A 19276-nucleotide genomic window follows, 5' to 3' on the forward strand; every position below is an offset into this window, starting at 1 on the left:
CATTAGTTTAAACTTTAAATTATAGACAGTGTTTATTTTCATAATAAATTATACATTGTTTCATTGTCCATATAAAAAAACAACAACATACTGCTCAGGCTTCAATCAAGTTCACACTAAGAATGGAATACAATCTTATTGACTGGTTGACCAAAATATCAACATAATCTCTGTAACTGTATTAAATCATACCTTCTGTTAAGCACATTTCTGTAATATTGCATCCTTGAAATGATTTGAACTAGCAAAGCTATTAGCAAACGCAGGTTAAATTGATCCATGTGAGTGCAACTGAAATTGGAGGACACAACAGTCCTTTGGTATGTGGCTATTGTTTGGATGTGGTGTAATATAGTAAAGAGCATCCTTTGAAGGGCTTGTGCCCTTAGATTCTGTCATATTCCTATGTTTTTACATTACTGGCTTGAATGTGGTCCTCTATTTTCTTTTGAAGTCCACTGAAGTCAAACGCTGTATCTTCTTGCCAGGCTTGCAAATACAATGGTGGGTTACTGAAACATAGGTTAAAATGATTACTCAACTTTACTTAAGAAAGTCATATAAGTGTTCAATAACGTTTATGATAGTATAATATACACTTTATATGTAGTAATACATAGGTATATATTAAAATATGACCCTGCCTGTGCCTGTAAAGTTTTTTTTATGTAATTTATGGTTTTACATAAAATTATCCTACATAATGTAAAGACAATTTTGTGAAAAAAACCCATTAATATCTTTACTAATAGTAATGACTTGAGATTAAAGTTTAATCAAGCAGTTGATATTAAACTTTGATGCTCCTAATCTCAGTAAATTAATTAAAATGAGATTATGAAAATTGAATTTCACAGCCAGGGTCACACATTGTAAAAGAGGTAAACTAGCCATATGACTTGCTAGATAGCATACTTTGACTTTATGATATTTGTAGTTTTATGGCTGTCCCTCCAGTGTATTAATGCCTCCTCTCTGCGATCAAGCCTCCATAAGACCTCAGTTAGCCACATCCCAGTGTTCCTACAACCTAGTTAAATTTAAATTAAACATGATTAGGCAAATAAAAAAAATCTGATGAATTCTCGGTTTACAAGAAAACAAACATTGCATATTTAATAAAGCAATAGCACATCCAGCTGTCTGTAAATACCTGGAGAAAACTGGAGGCTTAGATGAAGGTCTCTTAAGGCCTCTTTCAATTGACCTTTTTCCAGAAAGCAGACCCCTCTACCAGCTAGTGCTTGTCCTTTTGCTGCTTCTAAAGTCAATACTCTGTCAAGCATTGCTTCAGAGTTTCCAAGGTTTTTTTGTTTCCAATCTATAAGTTTAATGAGATCATAAGAGTAATTGTAGAAAAAACAAGTGCAAAAACATAACTGTACAAGTACAAAAACTAACCATAGTATAAAGAGGCTTACAACATTTCCGACATTTTGATCTATGTTATTACTAAATGCCAGATTCAGACCCAGTAATCAATTTTTTTGTGAATGGATAATAGGTCAAAGTATTAAATATTATCATAATGCCATTTATAGCAATGCTCATCGAGAAAGAGTGCTTGCTTGCCTTTCTGTTTTATAAACACCTTCACCAGTTGATTAATAGCTCTGAAAGAACAAAAACAACATAAACAACAATTTGAGACATTATACAAAAGGTGATTTGCTAACACAGTTAGGCGTTGTTTGAAACCATAATTTTATACCTTGTAAAATTTGTAATTGCCTCCTTGGTATCCTTTAACTTCCAGTAAGCTTGTGCTTGAAGAAGATGGGCTGTTCCAGCCCATAACACAAAGTCTACATTTTCAAGCACCACATCAGAATCCAGACTCACAGTTGTTGGTCCAGGTGTTTGCTGATTTTCCATTGGCAGATCAAGCATCAGTCTCTCAGGGATGAAGTCTAAAGTACTTGTAATGACCTCCTCACAGATGACAAGAACATCATTATACTTTTGCGCTTTTAACAAAGCATATGCTGCTTCAAGGTATACAACTGGGATTCTGGGAAAAGAAGTCCCAATTCCTGGGGGTACCTGTAATACACAGGCACATTGAGTCAGTTACATAGGTTTTTTTTTAACATGGATTGATGTTGACACCTAAACTTTCTGTTCAATGCATAAAAAAGATACCATATGTAGTAATTCCCCAATGTATGTGCTCACTTTAAGTTTTTAAAAACAATTTGTTATTTGTACATTTTCTGTTATTTAAAGTGTCAAAATATTAGTAATATTTTAATATATTTTACTAAATGCCACTGCCAAAAGTAAAAACCGTATGTCATAGGCAGCATGTAAATTCTGACCCTGCAGCAAGAGCGGAGTACTTTGCCAGGAGAGGAGAAAGGTATGTTAAAACCTGCTGTCATTTATTAGTGGTCCACGATAAAATGCACTTGTTGTAACTTGTTGCACAAATGTTTATAAAATATTTGTGTTTTAAGAAAATTTTGTAAATTTGAATAAAATCTGGTTTAAATCTATTTTCTGAGATAGATTTTTAACAATATAATGCATTTGTGTTTTTGCAATTAACTGTACTAAATACAATAAAAATAAATTAAAAATTTTGTGGCAAAAAGGGTTAAAAACTGATACAGTATGCCTTAATGAATGTTTTTTCTAAAACATTTGTATCACTTTTATGTGATGTACAGGAAAAATGTGTCTGTTACCTACATTTATGAAGGCAATTGTAAAATTATAGAAAAACATATGAGATCATTATTTATAAAAACAGAAATGCAAATACTTTGTTTCTAAACACTAAAATTACTTAAGAGAACTTTGTTAAGCACATTACAGAAATGAAATAATTTCAAGATAAATCACGGGCAATTCATCTTAATCAGTGTTTCCCAATCCTGGTACTCGAGTACCCCCTTCCAGAAAGTTATAGATGTCTCCTTATCTAACACACCTGATTTTACTCAACAGCGTGTTAGGGAGACATGTTACCCATTCTGGAAGGAGACTGATTAGTTGAATCAGGTGTTTTTAAATGAGACATCTAAAACTTTCTCGAAGGGGGTACTCGAGGACCAGGATTGGGAAACAGTGATCTAAATAATAAAAAAAACACTAAAATCATTTCAAGTGTAATATGAATTTGTGTGTACACAACATTCTTAAAAGTCACGTTCTTTCTGATCCCATTTTTTAAACCCTAGTTAGTGTGTAATGTTGCTGTTAGAGCATAAATAATACCTTTCATAATAATAATACCCTTTCAAAGCCTACAACGAACGGCTGGTTTGGACTACAGCCCTCTACTTCCCGAATGAATGATGTCAATAAAACAGTTTTTGACTAAACTCTCAGAGTCTGCCCACAGGAATAAATCAGTCGACAGTTAAGCTAAACAAACTACACAATCAAAACTCTTTACGTATTTCTGAAGTAGGTACTTCACAGAACAAGGAAGACATCAGCCCTTTTTCGGACAGTGAAAACAGCGGTATAGAGATAAGTAAATTGTGTGAAAAACAGTGTTTTTTTTACACGTGAAACATGAACACGTTATATTGCACACTGTAAACACAATCAAAGCTTCAAAAACACAGAAAGAACGGGACCATTAATGTTTAAACAATTGCAACAGATATTATTATCTTTTGTATTTTAAAACTGGCCTGTTGAAAATTCTTATACGTTATTGACCCACATATTAATTATGATGCTTAATTGGGCAAAAATTCTAAAAACTTACAAGATCTTTTCTATCCGACTGCAGTGATGCCAAGAGATCAAGATAATACTCAACACCATCTGAAATACTGATTTAGACAAAATATAAGCAACAATTACTGTTATGGAGAAAAAAAAATTGATTTAGAAGAAAAGCTGATTTTTGCCACATTATATTAGTATGGCAGGTGAGGTGGGGAAAAATATGATTGATGGTTTATTAATTTTCCCTGGTATAGTCAAGCATTTGGCCTTGGCACTGGGGGTACACTTGCCTGCCATTGAGCACACATGCGTGTGCCAATGTATACAGAATCAGAGAGGGGGAGGGAACTCTGTTAATGGAAGTCATCTGTTCAGCACCCAACAGCAGATCTGGAGAGACCAGAGAAGCACTAGATGGAAGTTTAACAGTGGGCAGTTGTACGGCCTGTACACAAAGAGAAAGAAAAATGTGAACCTGTCAGTGAAATCCAGGCTAGTCGGCGCATATGAACACGCATGTTTGTTAAGAAACGTATAGCTGATCCTCATTTACATTTTTTTATTTCAAAATATATGTATGCATTATATATAAACCTATATGCATCACGCATGCACATACAAAAATTATTACTTGAACAGCAGCCTTTTCAGGATATATGACAAAACACTTGCTCCAGCATATAAATCTCAAATCATATGTTTGAGAACTACTGCTGCTAACATGTTTACTTCAACAGGTAGGACCTTACAAGGACTACAACAGGAATAAATGATATAGGCCTAGTGACTGAAAAAGTGAAAATATGAATCACTTTACATTTAAAATCTTTTATCAGTGATTAATAAACACAAATTGAATTGTTTAAGTATTGTGCATTATTTTTTATTATATGGAACCGGAATCGAAACCGGAATCGTTTCTAACTATTCCCAACCCTAGATCTAAGGTAGCGTGGACACCAAAGCGGATGTTTTCAATTGTATCCAATGGAAGCACAGCGCTTTTCAAAAATTCCAGCAGTTTGCGAGTTTTGTCCGTTTTTTCTGTGCTCAGCTGAAAAATGTTCAAAGTTTGGTAAACAGCTCAGCTCGCTAGGTCAATTCTCGCTCGGCCGTCCGATCACAGTGGAGGAGTGGGATAAATATCCCAACAAGCAACCGGCGCATCGTTCAATGACTGATAAACAAAGCAGAAGTATCACAGCAACCAAAGAGCTCAGCTGAAAAAAGCTGCCAAACGGCTACAGTCAGTGTTCGCATGGCATTTTCAGCTGTGTATAAACACTTTGGTGTACACTACTACTAAGTCAGTACCCAATTATTTCTATTTACATGCATGCACTTTTCAGTTAAAGTTTAAATATTAAAATGCATATGAAATAATGATGAACAAAATATTAGTTGTGTGCAAAACCACTTACAGAGTAAAGAAGACGCAGTGCCTCAATTTCTGCTGCTGGATTACCAAGCTGTCTGAATACCAGTGCACTTTCATAGAGTGCACTGTGGCAAGGAAAGTCCACTTCCACAGCCTTCCTAAAAAAGTGAAGAGCACAATGGGGCTGAGCCTGCAAAGACATAAAAAACAGAGCCAATGAGTGTAGTCAGTGTACATGGAAAGTGTTTAAATCCTAATTTACCACACATGAATCACTTAATCTGAGTAACAAACAAATTAATTAAGTACAAGCAGGAATTGGGTCAGATTCAGGACATGTTAGTCAGATGTTTTTTTAGAGGTTTGTTTAGCTCAAGCTTCCTTGCTATCACACTGGTTTATATGGATAGGAACATTGTTCAACAGCTTTTTACCAGCTTAGCTAAACTCTGGCCTGTAAGGGTGTGGATCTGTGCCAAGAGCCTTCTGGGACTTGGTCTGCCTTTAGCCTCTTGAAAAGCTTGAAGGGCCTCAGAATATTTCTCCTCGTTTATTTGTTTCACCCCTAAACCAACAAACAAAAAGTACGTTTTCTTCTAAACAAAGTAAGGAATTTGATTCTAAAATAAGAGTTTTCTGTAAAAACAAAACAAAACAATGAATTCATTTTTGTTGACCCTGACCGTTTATAAAATAAAAAAAAATATTTACAAACATGCACAATATGGCACAAATATAATCAACTTTGCATTGAGGTTCTGACAACCCTGTCATTTAGAATAGTGACCATATAGTGAGGTGGCTGTATTATATAATTTTTCATTTAAAGAGCATCTATTACACTGCTAAATACAACGTTATTTTGTGTATTTGCTGTGATAAAATGTGTTCTGTGGTTTAAATAGTCAGTAGTAAATACTTTAAATATGAAAACATAGACTACTAACTGTGCATTCAGACCGCCACCGGCGAGAGCGTCAAAGTGGCCGGAAGTCATTCATTTTCAATGAGAGCCAGCGGCGAGCTCCGGCGCGGCACGTCATGTACAGCGTGAGCGTCGAGGAGAGTTGAAATCAGCTCAACTTTATGGTAATGAGATATGACGCGGTTCGGCGGCAACCAATCGGAAGGCGGAAAAGTTCACCAGCAACCAATCGGAAGGCGGAAACCTCCGCCTGAGAGGAGTTCAGAGAATGCATTCGAGCGTCAGAGCGTCCACTACAACTTTTCTTTAGCGTCGTTGTCAGGGCAGCCAGAGCTTTTATCGACGCTCTCGCCGGTGGCGGTCTGAATGCACAGTTACAGGCTTTTAGTCAGAAGCAGGCGGAATTATGATAATGACTGTCCATGTCAACAGACTAAGGAAGTAAACTTTTGCCTGCAATCTGTGTGTTTGTTTTAATTGTCCAAGAAAAGAGATTTTAGTTGGAGACGATAACTCGCACCATCGTTTACTTTGAGATTTGTACCTTTGCATATTGTTAACATGTACTAACACATACTTACACACCAAAGGAAATGTAAAATCGTGAATCGGAAAATAGGTGCTCTTTAAATATTTATTATGAATGCAGGGGATAACATAAACATGCATAGAAAACAGAACTATTGACAATTTAATGAAACTTGTTTATGTTATAACAGTAGTTAAGACATACTGTACCATAAGCAATAACAGTGCAGATGTGCAAAAGATCTTTGAGGTCTTTTGCTGCATTGGCAACCATTAGCGAGGAATCGTCTTCCATCCTCAGAGCAAGGTTTCGGATTTCTGTTTGTAGATTTACAGGTCCTGGGAGCTCTCCCTAAGAGGACACATGAATGACACCAGTGCAACATCCAAATATATCTATTCCTAAAAATCTAAAATGTTCATATTTAGTGTTTAAGGGACACTCCACTTTCTTTGAAAAAAATGCTAATTTTCCAGCTCCCCTAGAGTTAAACATTAGATTTTTACAGTTTTGGAAACCATTCAGTCGATCTCTGGGTCTGACGGTACCACTTTTAGCATAGCTTAGCATAAATCATAGAATCTGATTAGACCATTAGCATCACGCTGACACGCTCAAAAATGACCAAAGAGTTTCAATATTTTTCCTATTTAAAACTTGACTCTTCTGTAGTTACATCGTAAGACCGACGGAAAATTAAAAGTTGCAATTTTCTAGGCCGATATGGCTAGGAACTATACTCTCATTCTGGCATAATAATCAAGGACTTTGCTGCCGTACCATGGGTGCAGCAGGCACAATAATATTACGCAGCACCCGATATAATTTTAAAGGAACACGCAGACGTTTTGGGACTTTAGCTTATTCACCGTATCCCCAACAGTTACAGCAGTCCATACATACTCCTTTTCAGTGATGGGCAGTAATGCGTTAGAAGTAACGCGTTACTGTAATCCGATTACTTTTTTCAAGTAACGAGTAAAGTAAGGGATTACAATTGCAAAACGAGTAATTAGATTACTGTTACTTCCCCGTTAGCAGACTGCGTTACTGCGTTATTTTTTAATCTTGATTTTGTTTCGTGAGACTCTCTCGTGTCGTGACGCGAGTCGAGTGACAATGACGTATGAGCGCCGCGCCGCCAGTCAGTGTATTTTTGAACGTGAGAAGACAACATGGAGCGCGGAAGAGAACAAGACTATGCAGCGTTTAATGCTTGGAAGTACCGACATTACTTTGAGTTTAACCCAGTTAAAGGTGACAAAAACATCAGCGTCCGCTGTACACTCTGCGTGGGAATAAAACTTTTATCCACAGCGAAAAATTCCACCACAGATCTAAGCAAACACCTAGCAAGCCGGCACAGCAATGTGAAACCTACTGAAAAAATCCCTGAACCCCCAGCTGACATGACCGCTGCGGCTCCATCTCATACACGTTCACGCGAAATCTGATGTAAAACAACAGACTATATATCTGTATTTCATGGATTATTGGACAAGCTGACGTGACCGCTGCGGCTCCATCTCACGTTCACGCGAAATCTGATGTAAACAACAGACTACTATATTTCATGGATTATACGCATTTGTGGACAAAAATTGTCATTTGATGAATTTTATTAGACTGATTTCATGGGTTATTCACACAACTGAAACAGAAAGGATTCGACTCACGATCATTATAAGGTAAGAAGTCCCGTTTATATTTTGCATCTAGTCATCTGGACTTCTGTAACAAAATACATTTCTGATGCTAGAGCATGTATCTCAAAACAGAGACAATCACCATACAATGATGCTAAACCCGTAGACCTTTTAAACGATGTATAGTAATGTTGATATTAATATTAGTAATCTTTGTAGACAGTATGCTATATAGATATTGTTTGCAGGCTTAGAAAAAAAACGACGCCATCACGCCCACAAATTAGTGCGCGTCGAGAGGTTAAAACAGATAATGTTTCATTTGATTCAATTTCAGATGATGGAATATGCAGAAAGAATAGAATAAGCACCTTAAGTTTTTCCCTTAAGTATGACACTTAAGGGGTAAATTCCCCTTACCTACAGTAAGAGAATAATTTAAGGGTGTTGCATACAGTATAATCCCTTAAATGGTTCTCTTAGGTAAGGGTAATCGTTAAATGTTTCACGACAGCGACCCAGGTTTATAAAATACTATTGTTGCCATGGAGATGCAACAGAAAAAGCTTAAGGTTTTTTTTGCAACACCCTTAAGTTGAAATGAAACATAAGGGTGAATTTAAGGGAAAATTACACTTAAGGTGCTTTATGCAACTGGGCCCTGTTGCATACTGTAGCATATTCAGGTCGTGCATCATGTTTTTGAAAAGTAATTAGTAAAGTAACTAGTAAAGTAACTAATTACTTTTGAAAATAAGTAATCAGTAAAGTAACGGGATTACTTTCTTAGGGAAGTAATCAGTAATCAGTAACTAATTACTATTTCCAAGTAACTTGACCAACACTGCTCCTTTTCATCTTACTGTGTCCCGTAACTCTGTCTGATGCAACCACCACTAGCTTAACTTAGCACAAAGACTAGAAGTAAATGTTTCCAGCTAGCATACTGCTCCCAATAAGTGTCAAAATAACAACAAACATTTTCCTATTTATATGTTGTGATTTGTATAGTCACAACATGTACAAGTAACAAGGTCATATGAGACACAGCCATCTTTTAACCATATACATACTGGGAATTATATTCTCAGGAGGCTCACAGCACTTGAGAAGCCCTGTGGTGAGGACCAGAGAGTTCGCTCAGTGTAATAGAGTCAGCAGTTGCTAGATGGTAAATGCATTACTATCATTGATGTTTACTGAATTGTAAAGAGCTGCAACAAATAAACAGGGGACACCAGGTGATACCATGATATTTTATAGAATTCCAACCAAAAATGCTGATCTGATGAATCAGTGGCAACTTGCTCTGGTTATAGATCCACACAAATCTGAAGCCACCATCAAGGGCCATCGTGTTTGCTTAGAACATTTCACTGAGGACAACTATTTACAAAAAATGGAATTTGCGACAATGAGGACAATGAAACGTGTGCTGAAGGATACGGCCACCCCATCATCGACAGTACAGACAGGACAAAGTGGATCAGCTCCGGCTGCGGTAAGTGTTACATTATGTTTTAGATGACTAGCCTACTGCTACAGTGCTAATGTAACCTTAGTGACACTATTAAATGAAAAGGGTGGTCACTACTATTGCAGTTGTTCCCGGGCGGGCTCTATGTAATGTTATTTATTATTGAGTTGTTACGAACGCACTCTATTGCCCCAGTAAAAAATGAGCGGTGCTATAGGTATCTTAGGACTGTAGCCGTCACCTCTTGGTTTGATAACAAGTAAAAATCCTCTGAACTCAAAGTCACAAACAGTCATGTTCGCTACTACCTAGATAGTAGGGTTGTGACAATTAATTGGGGCAAATGCATTCAATGAATGAATTTGAATGAATTACGGTGAAATGCCGCCACATTCAAACGCCAGGGGGCACTTTCGTGCAGAAACTCCATTTGTGCCACGTGAAGAAGTATCATTACAAACACTATTCCAGGAAATGTCTACAGGAATATTTATATTGCTGTTCTTCAGATTGTTTCAGGTATTTTCATGATAATAGAGAATATTTTGAATGATTGTGTTTGACGAGTGTTGCTTTTTTAAATACTCGTTATAAACGAGTCAAACTCATAGTGATTTTAGCTTGATAAGGACTTCCTACAGATCACGGAGCCGTAGTACATGCACAAGCTGTGCATGAAACACTGAATCGGAGCCTTACGATTCTGAATCGATTTTTAGACAAGTCTTTTCAATGGGAACGCGATGCATCGATGCACATCCCTACTAGATAGTCATGTTGGTTTTGTTGACAGAAGTAAAAACTTTTCAAGTGTTGCACTAATCACTCCGCCCAAGTAGCAGTGCTTCGCCTTCTGAGAATATAGTTCCCAGTATGTATACAGTTAAAAGATGGCAGTGTCTCATATGACCTTGTTATTTGTACATGCTGTGACTTTAAATCAAAACATATAAATGGAAAAATGTTGCATTTATTTTGTCACTTATTGGGAGCAGTATGCTAGCTGAAGCCATTTACTTCCAGTCTTTGTGCTAAGCTAGGCTAGCGGTGGGTGCATCAGACAGAATTATGGCACGCACAGAGATGAAAAAGGTATGTATGGACTTATCTAACTTTGGGGGAGTTCCTTTAATAGCTGGGGACTATTTTCGGGCACTGCGTTATATCATTGCCATGCTGCACCCATGGTATGGAGGCAAAGTACTTGATTATTACGGCGGAATGAGAGTATAGTTCTTAAAATATCGGCCTAGATAATCACTTTTAACTTTCCATCTGACTTAGTGCATGACGTAACTACAGAAGAGTCAAGTTTTTAATAGGAAAAATATTGAAACGCTTTGGTCATTTTTGAGCGTGATGCTAATGGTCTAATCAGATTCAATGAATTATGCTAAGCGGTGTACAGCCAGACCTGGCGATTGGCTGAATGGATTCCAAAACTGAAAAACTCAAATGTTTAACTCTAGGGGAGCTGGAAAATAAGCCCATTTTTTTTTAAAAAGTGGAGTGTCCCTTTAAAAGTACAATTTACCTTGTGATTAGTTTGTGTTGCTAGAGAAAGTATTCGGTCTAACTGACACTCCATCAGCCATAACATCCACTGGATCAACAGAAGCTTGTGTAAATACGGCACATAGACTGTGGTGTCAAACGATTGTAGAGCAACCTGCCACAGCTTACATGAATCAGAACTGACAACCAGAGATCCAGCAGTTTCTAATGCTAGGGAAAACAGAAATTAACAAGAAACAGTGGGCAAAATTATCACACAAAATAAAGCTAAACTGAATACAAGTAAGGAACAATAATTGGCCGTTGAATTATTAAAAAGATAATGCACACGCAAGGTGCGCACATTTCTCAACCAATCAGAATAAAGCATTCAACAGCCCCCTTGGTCACAATAAAACACGATGTTAGTGGTTTCAGTTACCTCTTAATAAAGTGCGGGTGAGATTCTCCTCTATCTCATTTGGGTGGGAGAAATCCAGTGAGAATAAAGACGTGTTGTATGCAACTGTCATTTCAACTTTGAGTCGTTCGGTAGCTGCTGGAATGCCTGTGTCAATACACAAGCTATGTTTACTGCACATCTCACTATATTATAAAACCATCAAAAATAACACATGACAGTTACTTACCTTGAATTTTCTGAAGCAGTTTAAGGCTTTCTGAGTAGCACCGTTTCCGAACATCATGCACTGGTTGAACTGCTCGTTCATTTTGCTAAAATGAAACGAGTGGTTAATCGTGTAGTAAGTGTCAAAAAAAGATAAAGTACTTTTATTCATTTTATTACCTTCCACCTCACAATTATGTTGTTATTCTCCTCACTCCATATATCAGCCAAACAGGGAGCGGCAGACATGTCAAAAGCACAACATTTAGAAACCCAAATAGCTTTTCTGTACAACTTCACAGCATCCGAACTTTCCCTCCTCTGGCCTGGGTTAAAACAAATGCTATAGTGATAGGGTGACATCTACCGTTCAGGATGTATTACACATACAGAGAAGTAGGAGGATGCAGACATTTAGCAAGCAGACATACGAGATAATGACATAAAAGTATGAATTGACTTTATGAATCGAGTTGCTATTTAGCGATAAATAAATTACAAAATTTAAATTGTATCGAAGGGGGGAAAACATTATTTATTACTGATATATTACTGATTATAGAGACTTTTCTTCCGCAATAACAAAATTTGAAGATTAATCGTATCACATACTTACTATTAAACAACCTTAAAAATAAATAAGAAATAAGAAAAAGAAGTAAATTAAAAATAAGTTATAGCAATTTTAATCTAGACAGGGTTGGGTTTAATCTAGACAGTTTTTCTATTTTTTTTTCATGTTAACAATTTTAAATGCTTCTGTCTAAAATGATTACTTATTTAACAGGGCATGACACAAATAGTGCACATATCTAATAGGCAGCAGAACTGTTAAATCTAAATGCCTTTACTGCACTTTAGTATTGGAGTAGACTGGATCCATATGACTTCTTCCACCTGACTACGCAGTGCTATCTGTCGCAGCATAAATTAAGATACTACGTCATAATTTCTCTCTTTCCCCCAAGTTCTCCACGGGAGAACAGCACCGACCGCATACAAGGCCGTCCTAGACTTGGGAGACATTCGCCAAAATGGTAACGTTACAATATATCAATGTGACAGTAAAAGAGGCTTTATTAAAAATGAATAAACTATTATATTTAATAATTTTCGTAAATGTAATTCTTCACCGAAGAATTTATTCAGCCATTTTGTATTCTTTATGGTATTGTGAAATGAATGACGTACTTAAAATCTGCCTCGAAGATATTCGGGGTTTATTTCTGCCTTACACTTCAACACTCGGAGCATTTCAAGGCGTCTATAATGAAGTAGTGGGATAATGGTATGACGCACCGTAATACTGTCGCATACTGTAGATATAAAGATCTTTTTATACAAGAAGAGTCGGAAGTAGTCTATTTGCTATCAAACAAATTGTTATAAAGCACGCCGCATGCGGTTAATGCCCTCTTTGTTTTTAAGCGTAACGCGTTATTTTAGGGATATGGCCCAGTCATACCACTGCGCACGGGCATATTGGAATATAAATAGCGCGTGCACGCCCACTGTGCGCTTATTAAGTTTCGTACTGAAAGACCCAACAAACAGTGGGACTGGCGTTAAAAATGATGCTTATAAGTTACAGAAAAGTGTTATTATGTTTGAGGGTCGATTCGAAACTACCCAGGACGATTTATTAGTCAAAACATGCTTGTTATTATCGGAGTGTGTCGCTGGTGGTGCTAAAGAGCGCTGCAGCGAACAGCGACTCAGTAGCTACGCAGTTATAATGGTACATGCCGTACTTCAGTATGAAGTTGTTATGAAGTGCTTATAAAACATTAACAAATCTTTAAATACTATTCGTGTTTAGGCATATACCTCTGATTGAGGAGATAGACCGTCACTTTCAGTTGTAGGTTTAGATCCTTTAAACCCATAGGTTAAGTCATTCATATGTTTTGACATGACATAGTTTCACTCATACACAAACACCATCATATTTGTTGCACAAACACTACTTGATCAACTTGTGTTTGTCCCTCAGGTGAACTTTACAATAGACCAGATCAGGGAGATTATGGACAAAAAGTCCAATATCAGGAACATGTCTGTGATTGCTCATGTGGACCATGGGAAATCTACTCTCACTGATTCCTTGGTGTGCAAGGCTGGTATTATAGCCAATGCTCGTGCAGGAGAGACCAGATTCACTGACACGAGAAAAGATGAACAGGAGAGATGCATCACCATCAAGTCAACGTAAGCATTTTAAAGAAATCTTTTAAAGGGATTGTTCACCCAAAAATTCTGTCACCATTTCCCCACTTTTATGTTGTTACAAACCTGTATAAATGTCTTTGCTCTGATTAACATGAAGGAAGATATTTTGAAGAATGTTTGTAAGGAAATCATCATAAGCCCTATTCACTTCCATAGTAGGGAAAGAGAATACTATGGAAGTGAATGGGGTTTCAAAATATGTTCCTCCGTGTTCATCAGAACAAAGAAATGTACACAGGTTTGTAACAACATGAGCGTGAGTAAATGATGACAGAATTTTTATTTTTGAGGGCGAACTACCTTTAAATAAAAATGTATCAAACGAATACCATGACTTTACAGCTATTAAACATACATAATGTATTTCTCTTCACAGAGCTATCTCTTTATACTATGAGCTTAATGAAAGTGATTTAGCCTTCATTAAGCAGTGCAAGGATGGTTCTGGCTTTCTTATAAACCTGATCGATTCACCAGGACATGTTGACTTCTCATCTGAGGTGACAGCTGCTCTTAGAGTTACAGATGGTGCCCTTGTAGTGGTAGACTGTGTATCAGGTAAGGCAAAGCTAGAAAGCGTAATTATTCTCGAAACATTTTCCTTTCTTTATTATTTCAGAATATCAAATTCATTTTTAATAAATAAAGCATGCAATATAATGTACATTCTTTAACACACACATGTATGAGATTGTCTTGGAGAAGGACTTTGATTGTAATAAGAATATTAAAGGCAACCATCATGCAATTTTTTGGATCGCAAAAACTAAACCAAAGAAAAAAGCGATCAAAATTGATGAAAAATTTGTCATTTGTTCTACAGGTGTGTGTGTGCAGACTGAAACAGTCTTGCGACAAGCCATTGCAGAGCGCATCAAGCCTGTCCTGATGATGAATAAGATGGATCGCGCCCTCCTTGAGCTGCAACTGGAACCTGATGAGCTTTTTCAAACTTTTCAGAGGATTGTAGAGAATGTTAATGTCATCATCTCAACCTACGGTGAAGGTGAACATGGACCAATGGGAAACATTATGGTAACAGATCACTCAAACTGGCAAAAATTTATTCATAAATGTCCACAGTTTACTGACTGTGGTCTATCTCTGGTTTTGGGGTGTATGTGTAGGTGGATCCTGTGGTTGGGACTGTAGGATTCGGGTCAGGTTTACACGGCTGGGCTTTTACTCTGAAGCAGTTTGCTGAGATGTATGTGGCCAAGTTTGCTTCCAAAGGAGATAAGAAGAAAGCAGACCTACCTCCAGCGGAACGGGCTAAGAAAGTGGAGGATATGATGAAAAAGCTGTGGGGAGATAAGTAAGTATCTTGAGTTATAAAGAAGAGATTAGGGGGTAGAAGGCATTATTTACTAGTAGTGGTTTTATGTACACGAAATAATTCTTCTTAACTTTAATCTTTTTCAGGTACTTTGATCCCTCCTGTGGAAAATTCAGCAAAACAGCAACCACTGCAGATGGCAAAAAGCTGCCACGTACTTTCTGCCAACTTGTCCTGGATCCAATCTTTAAGGTGTGTGTAAAATCAGTCCTTGTTAATACCTTATTGCTAGGTAACAAGGGTTAAATTAATAAACTTTTTTTTACAGGTTTTTGATGCCATTATGAATTTTAAAAAAGACGAGATCCAGAAATTGATTGAGAAACTTGAAGTAAAGCTTGACGCAGATGACAAAGAAAAAGAGGGAAAACCTTTACTTAAGGTAAAACTGCCCACAATAATTTACACTAACTTATACTTTAAGAACATACAGTACGTAACTAACCCCAAAAACCGATTAACCCAAAGATTAAACGTGTTTTTGACTCATGGTTTCACTGTGTTTTTAGGCGGTGATGCGCCGCTGGTTGCCTGCAGGTGAGGCTCTACTGCAGATGATCACCATCCATCTTCCCTCTCCCGTCACAGCTCAGAAGTACCGCTGTGAACTGCTATATGAGGGTCCTGGAGATGATGAGGCTGCTATGGGTTAGTCACAATACTGCAAAGTGCTTCACACATCATGAAAATCTAACTTTTTCCATGTTTAAGTGCTATAATTGGGTCCCCAGTGCTTCTATCAACCTAGAAAATGGGAAAAAGAACAACCCAGTAACTTAGTTTTGATAAAAATTTGACTCTCCTTGTGATGTCAGCACTGCCATTTAGTGCAGGGATCAGCTCATTTGCATTTTAAAGGACACACCCAAAAACGGCACATTTTTGCTCACACCTATAAAGTGGCAATTTTAACATGTTATAATAAATTATCTATATGGCATTTTGAGCTAAAGCTTCACATATGTACTCTGTGGACACCGAAGATTTATTTGACATCTTTAAAAAGTCCTGTGAAATGTCTCCTTTAAGGAAGATTTGCCTAATCTGCACTTTTTGTGTTGACATCCTCCTTTGACTTTTCAGGTATAAAGAACTGCGATCCTAAAGCTCCTCTCATGATGTACATCTCCAAGATGGTACCAACCACCGACAAGGGTAGATTCTATGCTTTCGGTCGTGTCTTCTCCGGTATGGTAGCCACAGGACAAAAGGTGCGGATCATGGGCCCAAACTTCACTCCAGGAAAGAAAGAGGACTTGTACATAAAACCAATCCAAAGGTTTGTTAAACACATAATGCATCCTGATTGGATTGATTATATGATCACTACTCACTGTGTCCTCTTCTTTAGAACTATTCTGATGATGGGTCGGTATGTGGAGCCCATTGAAGATGTGCCATGCGGGAACATTGTTGGTTTGGTTGGGGTCGATCAGTTCTTGATTAAGACTGGCACCATTACCACCTTTGAAAATGCTCACAACATGCGTGTCATGAAGTTCAGCGTTAGTCCTGTGGTGAGAGTTGCTGTGGAGGCCAAGAATCCAGCTGATCTGCCAAAGTTGGTGGAAGGACTCAAACGTCTGGCTAAGTCTGATCCTATGGTTCAGGTGAATATCTTGGCTGGGTAACCCAGATACACGTTTCTTTACAGAACAAATGATGAAATGTTATTCGCCTTTTCCTAGTGTATCATTGAAGAGTCTGGGGAGCACATAGTGGCAGGTGCTGGAGAGCTTCATCTGGAGATTTGCCTCAAAGACTTAGAAGAAGATCATGCTGGAATCCCCCTGAAGGTACAGTAGGGCTTAGATGTCAATGCACAGATTTCTTTTTATATATTAGTAATGTATCAACTAACAAACCATTTTTACAGAAATCAGACCCAGTTGTTTCATATCGTGAAACAGTCAGCGAGGTATCAGACCAGGTTTGCTTGTCTAAGTCCCCCAACAAGCACAATCGTCTTTACATGAAGTGTCAGCCATTCCCCGACGGCTTGGCTGAGGACATTGATAAGGGTGAAGTGACCGCTCGACAGGAGCTCAAACTGAGAGCTCGCTACCTGGCCGAAACCTACTCTTGGGAGGTTGCAGAGGCCCGTAAAATATGGTGCTTTGGACCGGACGGCACCGGGCCCAACATCCTTGTGGACATCACAAAGGGAGTCCAGTATTTGAATGAGATTAAGGACAGCGTGGTGGCAGGTTTCCAATGGGCAACCAAAGAAGTGAGTAAAGACAGATTAAGACATATTCTTACAGTACATAGATTAGGATCAACTTTGATTTTTTGTGTGTTTTAATTTACCAGGGTGCACTTTGTGAGGAGAACATGCGAGGAGTCCGATTTGACATTCATGACGTCACCCTTCATGCTGATGCCATCCACAGAGGTGGCGGTCAGATCATTCCTACAGCTCGTAGGGTTCTGTATGCTTCTGTGCTCACTGCACAGCCAAGATTCATGGAACCCATTTACCTGGTCGAGATTCAGGTGCATATGACTCTTTTGAACAAAAAAAAAGTAGAAAATTTTTTAAGGCACTAAAATATTTTCTTTCCCCTGCCAGTGTCCAGAGCAGGTTGTTGGTGGCATCTACGGTGTGCTGAACAGAAAAAGAGGTCATGTATTTGAGGAGTCTCAAGTGGCAGGCACACCTATATTCGTGGTGAAGGCATTTCTGCCTGTAAATGAATCATTTGGTGAGCTTATAACTTAATCCAATTTTTTTATATACAGAAATACAATTGTAATTTTAAAACAATAGTAAGTGCAGTACAGCACTACATACAGCCTATGCCTTCTTTAACAAAGCTGTATATGCATTTATTTGTTTCTGCACAGGTTTTACAGCAGACCTGAGGTCTAACACAGGCGGTCAGGCCTTTCCTCAGTGCGTTTTTGACCACTGGCAGATTTTGCCCGGTGACCCCTACGACGTTTCGAGCAGAGCATACCAAATTGTGGCCGATACCCGCAAACGTAAAGGTCTGAAGGAGGGAATCCCAGCACTGGACAACTTCCTGGACAAATTATAATTTCTCTGGTGCATACATGCTGATAAAAGCTATTACTCTTACAATGTTACATAACTCCAAAGTGACGACTCTTAAGCATTTTAAAGCTGCACAAAGTTTTGCAGCAAATCAAATCGGAGCACTTTAGACTTGTGAGTGTGAATGTGTCCAAATGTAATAAAGAAAAACGACACAAAAATCTGCACTTAATCATTAGCATTTAAAAATATATATTTTCAGATAAACATGAAATGATGATCTGATCACTGTGGATTGGTTTTTATGTCATATGATGTATATCATGTGAAACGGTGTCCATTTTTTGGTAAACAATTTAAAATGCTCAATACTCATCTGTGCCATTATGTATTAAAAGGAATATCCATTATAAAACAGCCCTGACTTGGAGGGACAATAAAGCAGTCTATCAGCATTTACAGGTGTTTTCTTTTCCCACATCAATAAAATAAGTTTCCTTGACTTAAAAAAAGTACATTTTACAATTTAAGTAAGAGGGGATCTGCAATCTGTGTAAAAGTAGTAACCATTTACATGCTTTGGACTTGCACACAACATATCAGATGGCTTATATTTAACAGGACTATATGCAAGCTGAATTAAAAATGTTTGGCAATATAACCATTAGCAAAAAAGAGATATGTCTATTGAGTCGATCCCCGATTTTAGACATAATTTTAAAAGTACTATAAATGGCTTAATATTCATTTAACCTGTAGCTGCATGTCTTGTTAGCTGATCACATACAACTCAAATTAGAAATAACTTAAGTCATGACATGCAAAAACAAACATTTCCACATAGATGTACAAATTCGGAAAAACCTTGAATCTGATGGTCCTTAAATAATTAAATCACAAACTATTAAAAACACACAATAAAAAAGTGATGCAGACGCAATCTAAAATGTGA

General features: G+C 37.6%; 2 protein-coding genes across 2 annotated transcripts; one reads left to right on the top strand and one right to left on the bottom strand.

The window, feature by feature from the left end:
- Positions 1-6: 6 nt before the first annotated feature.
- fancg (FA complementation group G) lies at positions 7-12081 on the bottom strand. Its single transcript, XM_065266870.2, has 14 exons — positions 11942-12081; positions 11784-11868; positions 11576-11701; positions 11174-11364; positions 6726-6867; positions 5497-5627; positions 5106-5252; positions 3975-4129; positions 3722-3788; positions 1712-2043; positions 1573-1613; positions 1154-1321; positions 916-1030; positions 7-512 (listed from the first exon to the last, which is right to left on the bottom strand). The coding sequence occupies exons 1-14, from the start codon at positions 12008-12010 to the stop codon at positions 404-406; spliced, it is 1878 nt and encodes a 625-aa protein (XP_065122942.2). The 5' UTR covers positions 12011-12081; the 3' UTR covers positions 7-403.
- Positions 12082-12641: 560 nt separating this feature from the next.
- eef2l2 (eukaryotic translation elongation factor 2, like 2) lies at positions 12642-18779 on the top strand. Its single transcript, XM_065266759.2, has 15 exons — positions 12642-12798; positions 13755-13969; positions 14367-14548; positions 14814-15025; positions 15118-15305; positions 15413-15518; positions 15595-15708; positions 15836-15974; positions 16410-16605; positions 16678-16936; positions 17015-17122; positions 17203-17556; positions 17640-17822; positions 17899-18031; positions 18174-18779. Exons 1-15 carry the CDS (start codon positions 12796-12798, stop codon positions 18365-18367), a joined length of 2586 nt encoding a protein of 861 aa, XP_065122831.2. The 5' UTR covers positions 12642-12795; the 3' UTR covers positions 18368-18779.
- The last annotated feature ends 497 nt before the right edge of the window (positions 18780-19276 follow it).

Source organism: Paramisgurnus dabryanus, chromosome 5 (genome assembly GCF_030506205.2).
Source record: "Paramisgurnus dabryanus chromosome 5, PD_genome_1.1, whole genome shotgun sequence".
NCBI classification, from domain to species: Eukaryota; Metazoa; Chordata; class Actinopteri; order Cypriniformes; family Cobitidae; genus Paramisgurnus; species Paramisgurnus dabryanus.

What these genes read in the sequence shown, in the direction of transcription:
- fancg (XM_065266870.2), bottom strand. Translation starts at nt 12,010, where the DNA reads ATGTCTGCCGCTCCCTGTTTGGCTGATATATGGAGTGAGGAGAATAAC. An exon ending in CACTGCGTCTTCTTTACTCT is followed by an intron (nt 4,130 to 5,105) that starts GTAAGTGGTTTT and finishes CTTTGTGTACAG; the next exon opens with GCCGTACAACTGCCCACTGT. An exon ending in GCATGTGTGCTCAATGGCAG is followed by an intron (nt 3,789 to 3,974) that starts GCAAGTGTACCC and finishes TGTCTAAATCAG; the next exon opens with TATTTCAGATGGTGTTGAGT.
- eef2l2 (XM_065266759.2), top strand. An exon ending in TTTACCTGGTCGAGATTCAG is followed by an intron (nt 17,823 to 17,898) that starts GTGCATATGACT and finishes TTCCCCTGCCAG; the next exon opens with TGTCCAGAGCAGGTTGTTGG. An exon ending in GCCTGTAAATGAATCATTTG is followed by an intron (nt 18,032 to 18,173) that starts GTGAGCTTATAA and finishes GTTTCTGCACAG; the next exon opens with GTTTTACAGCAGACCTGAGG.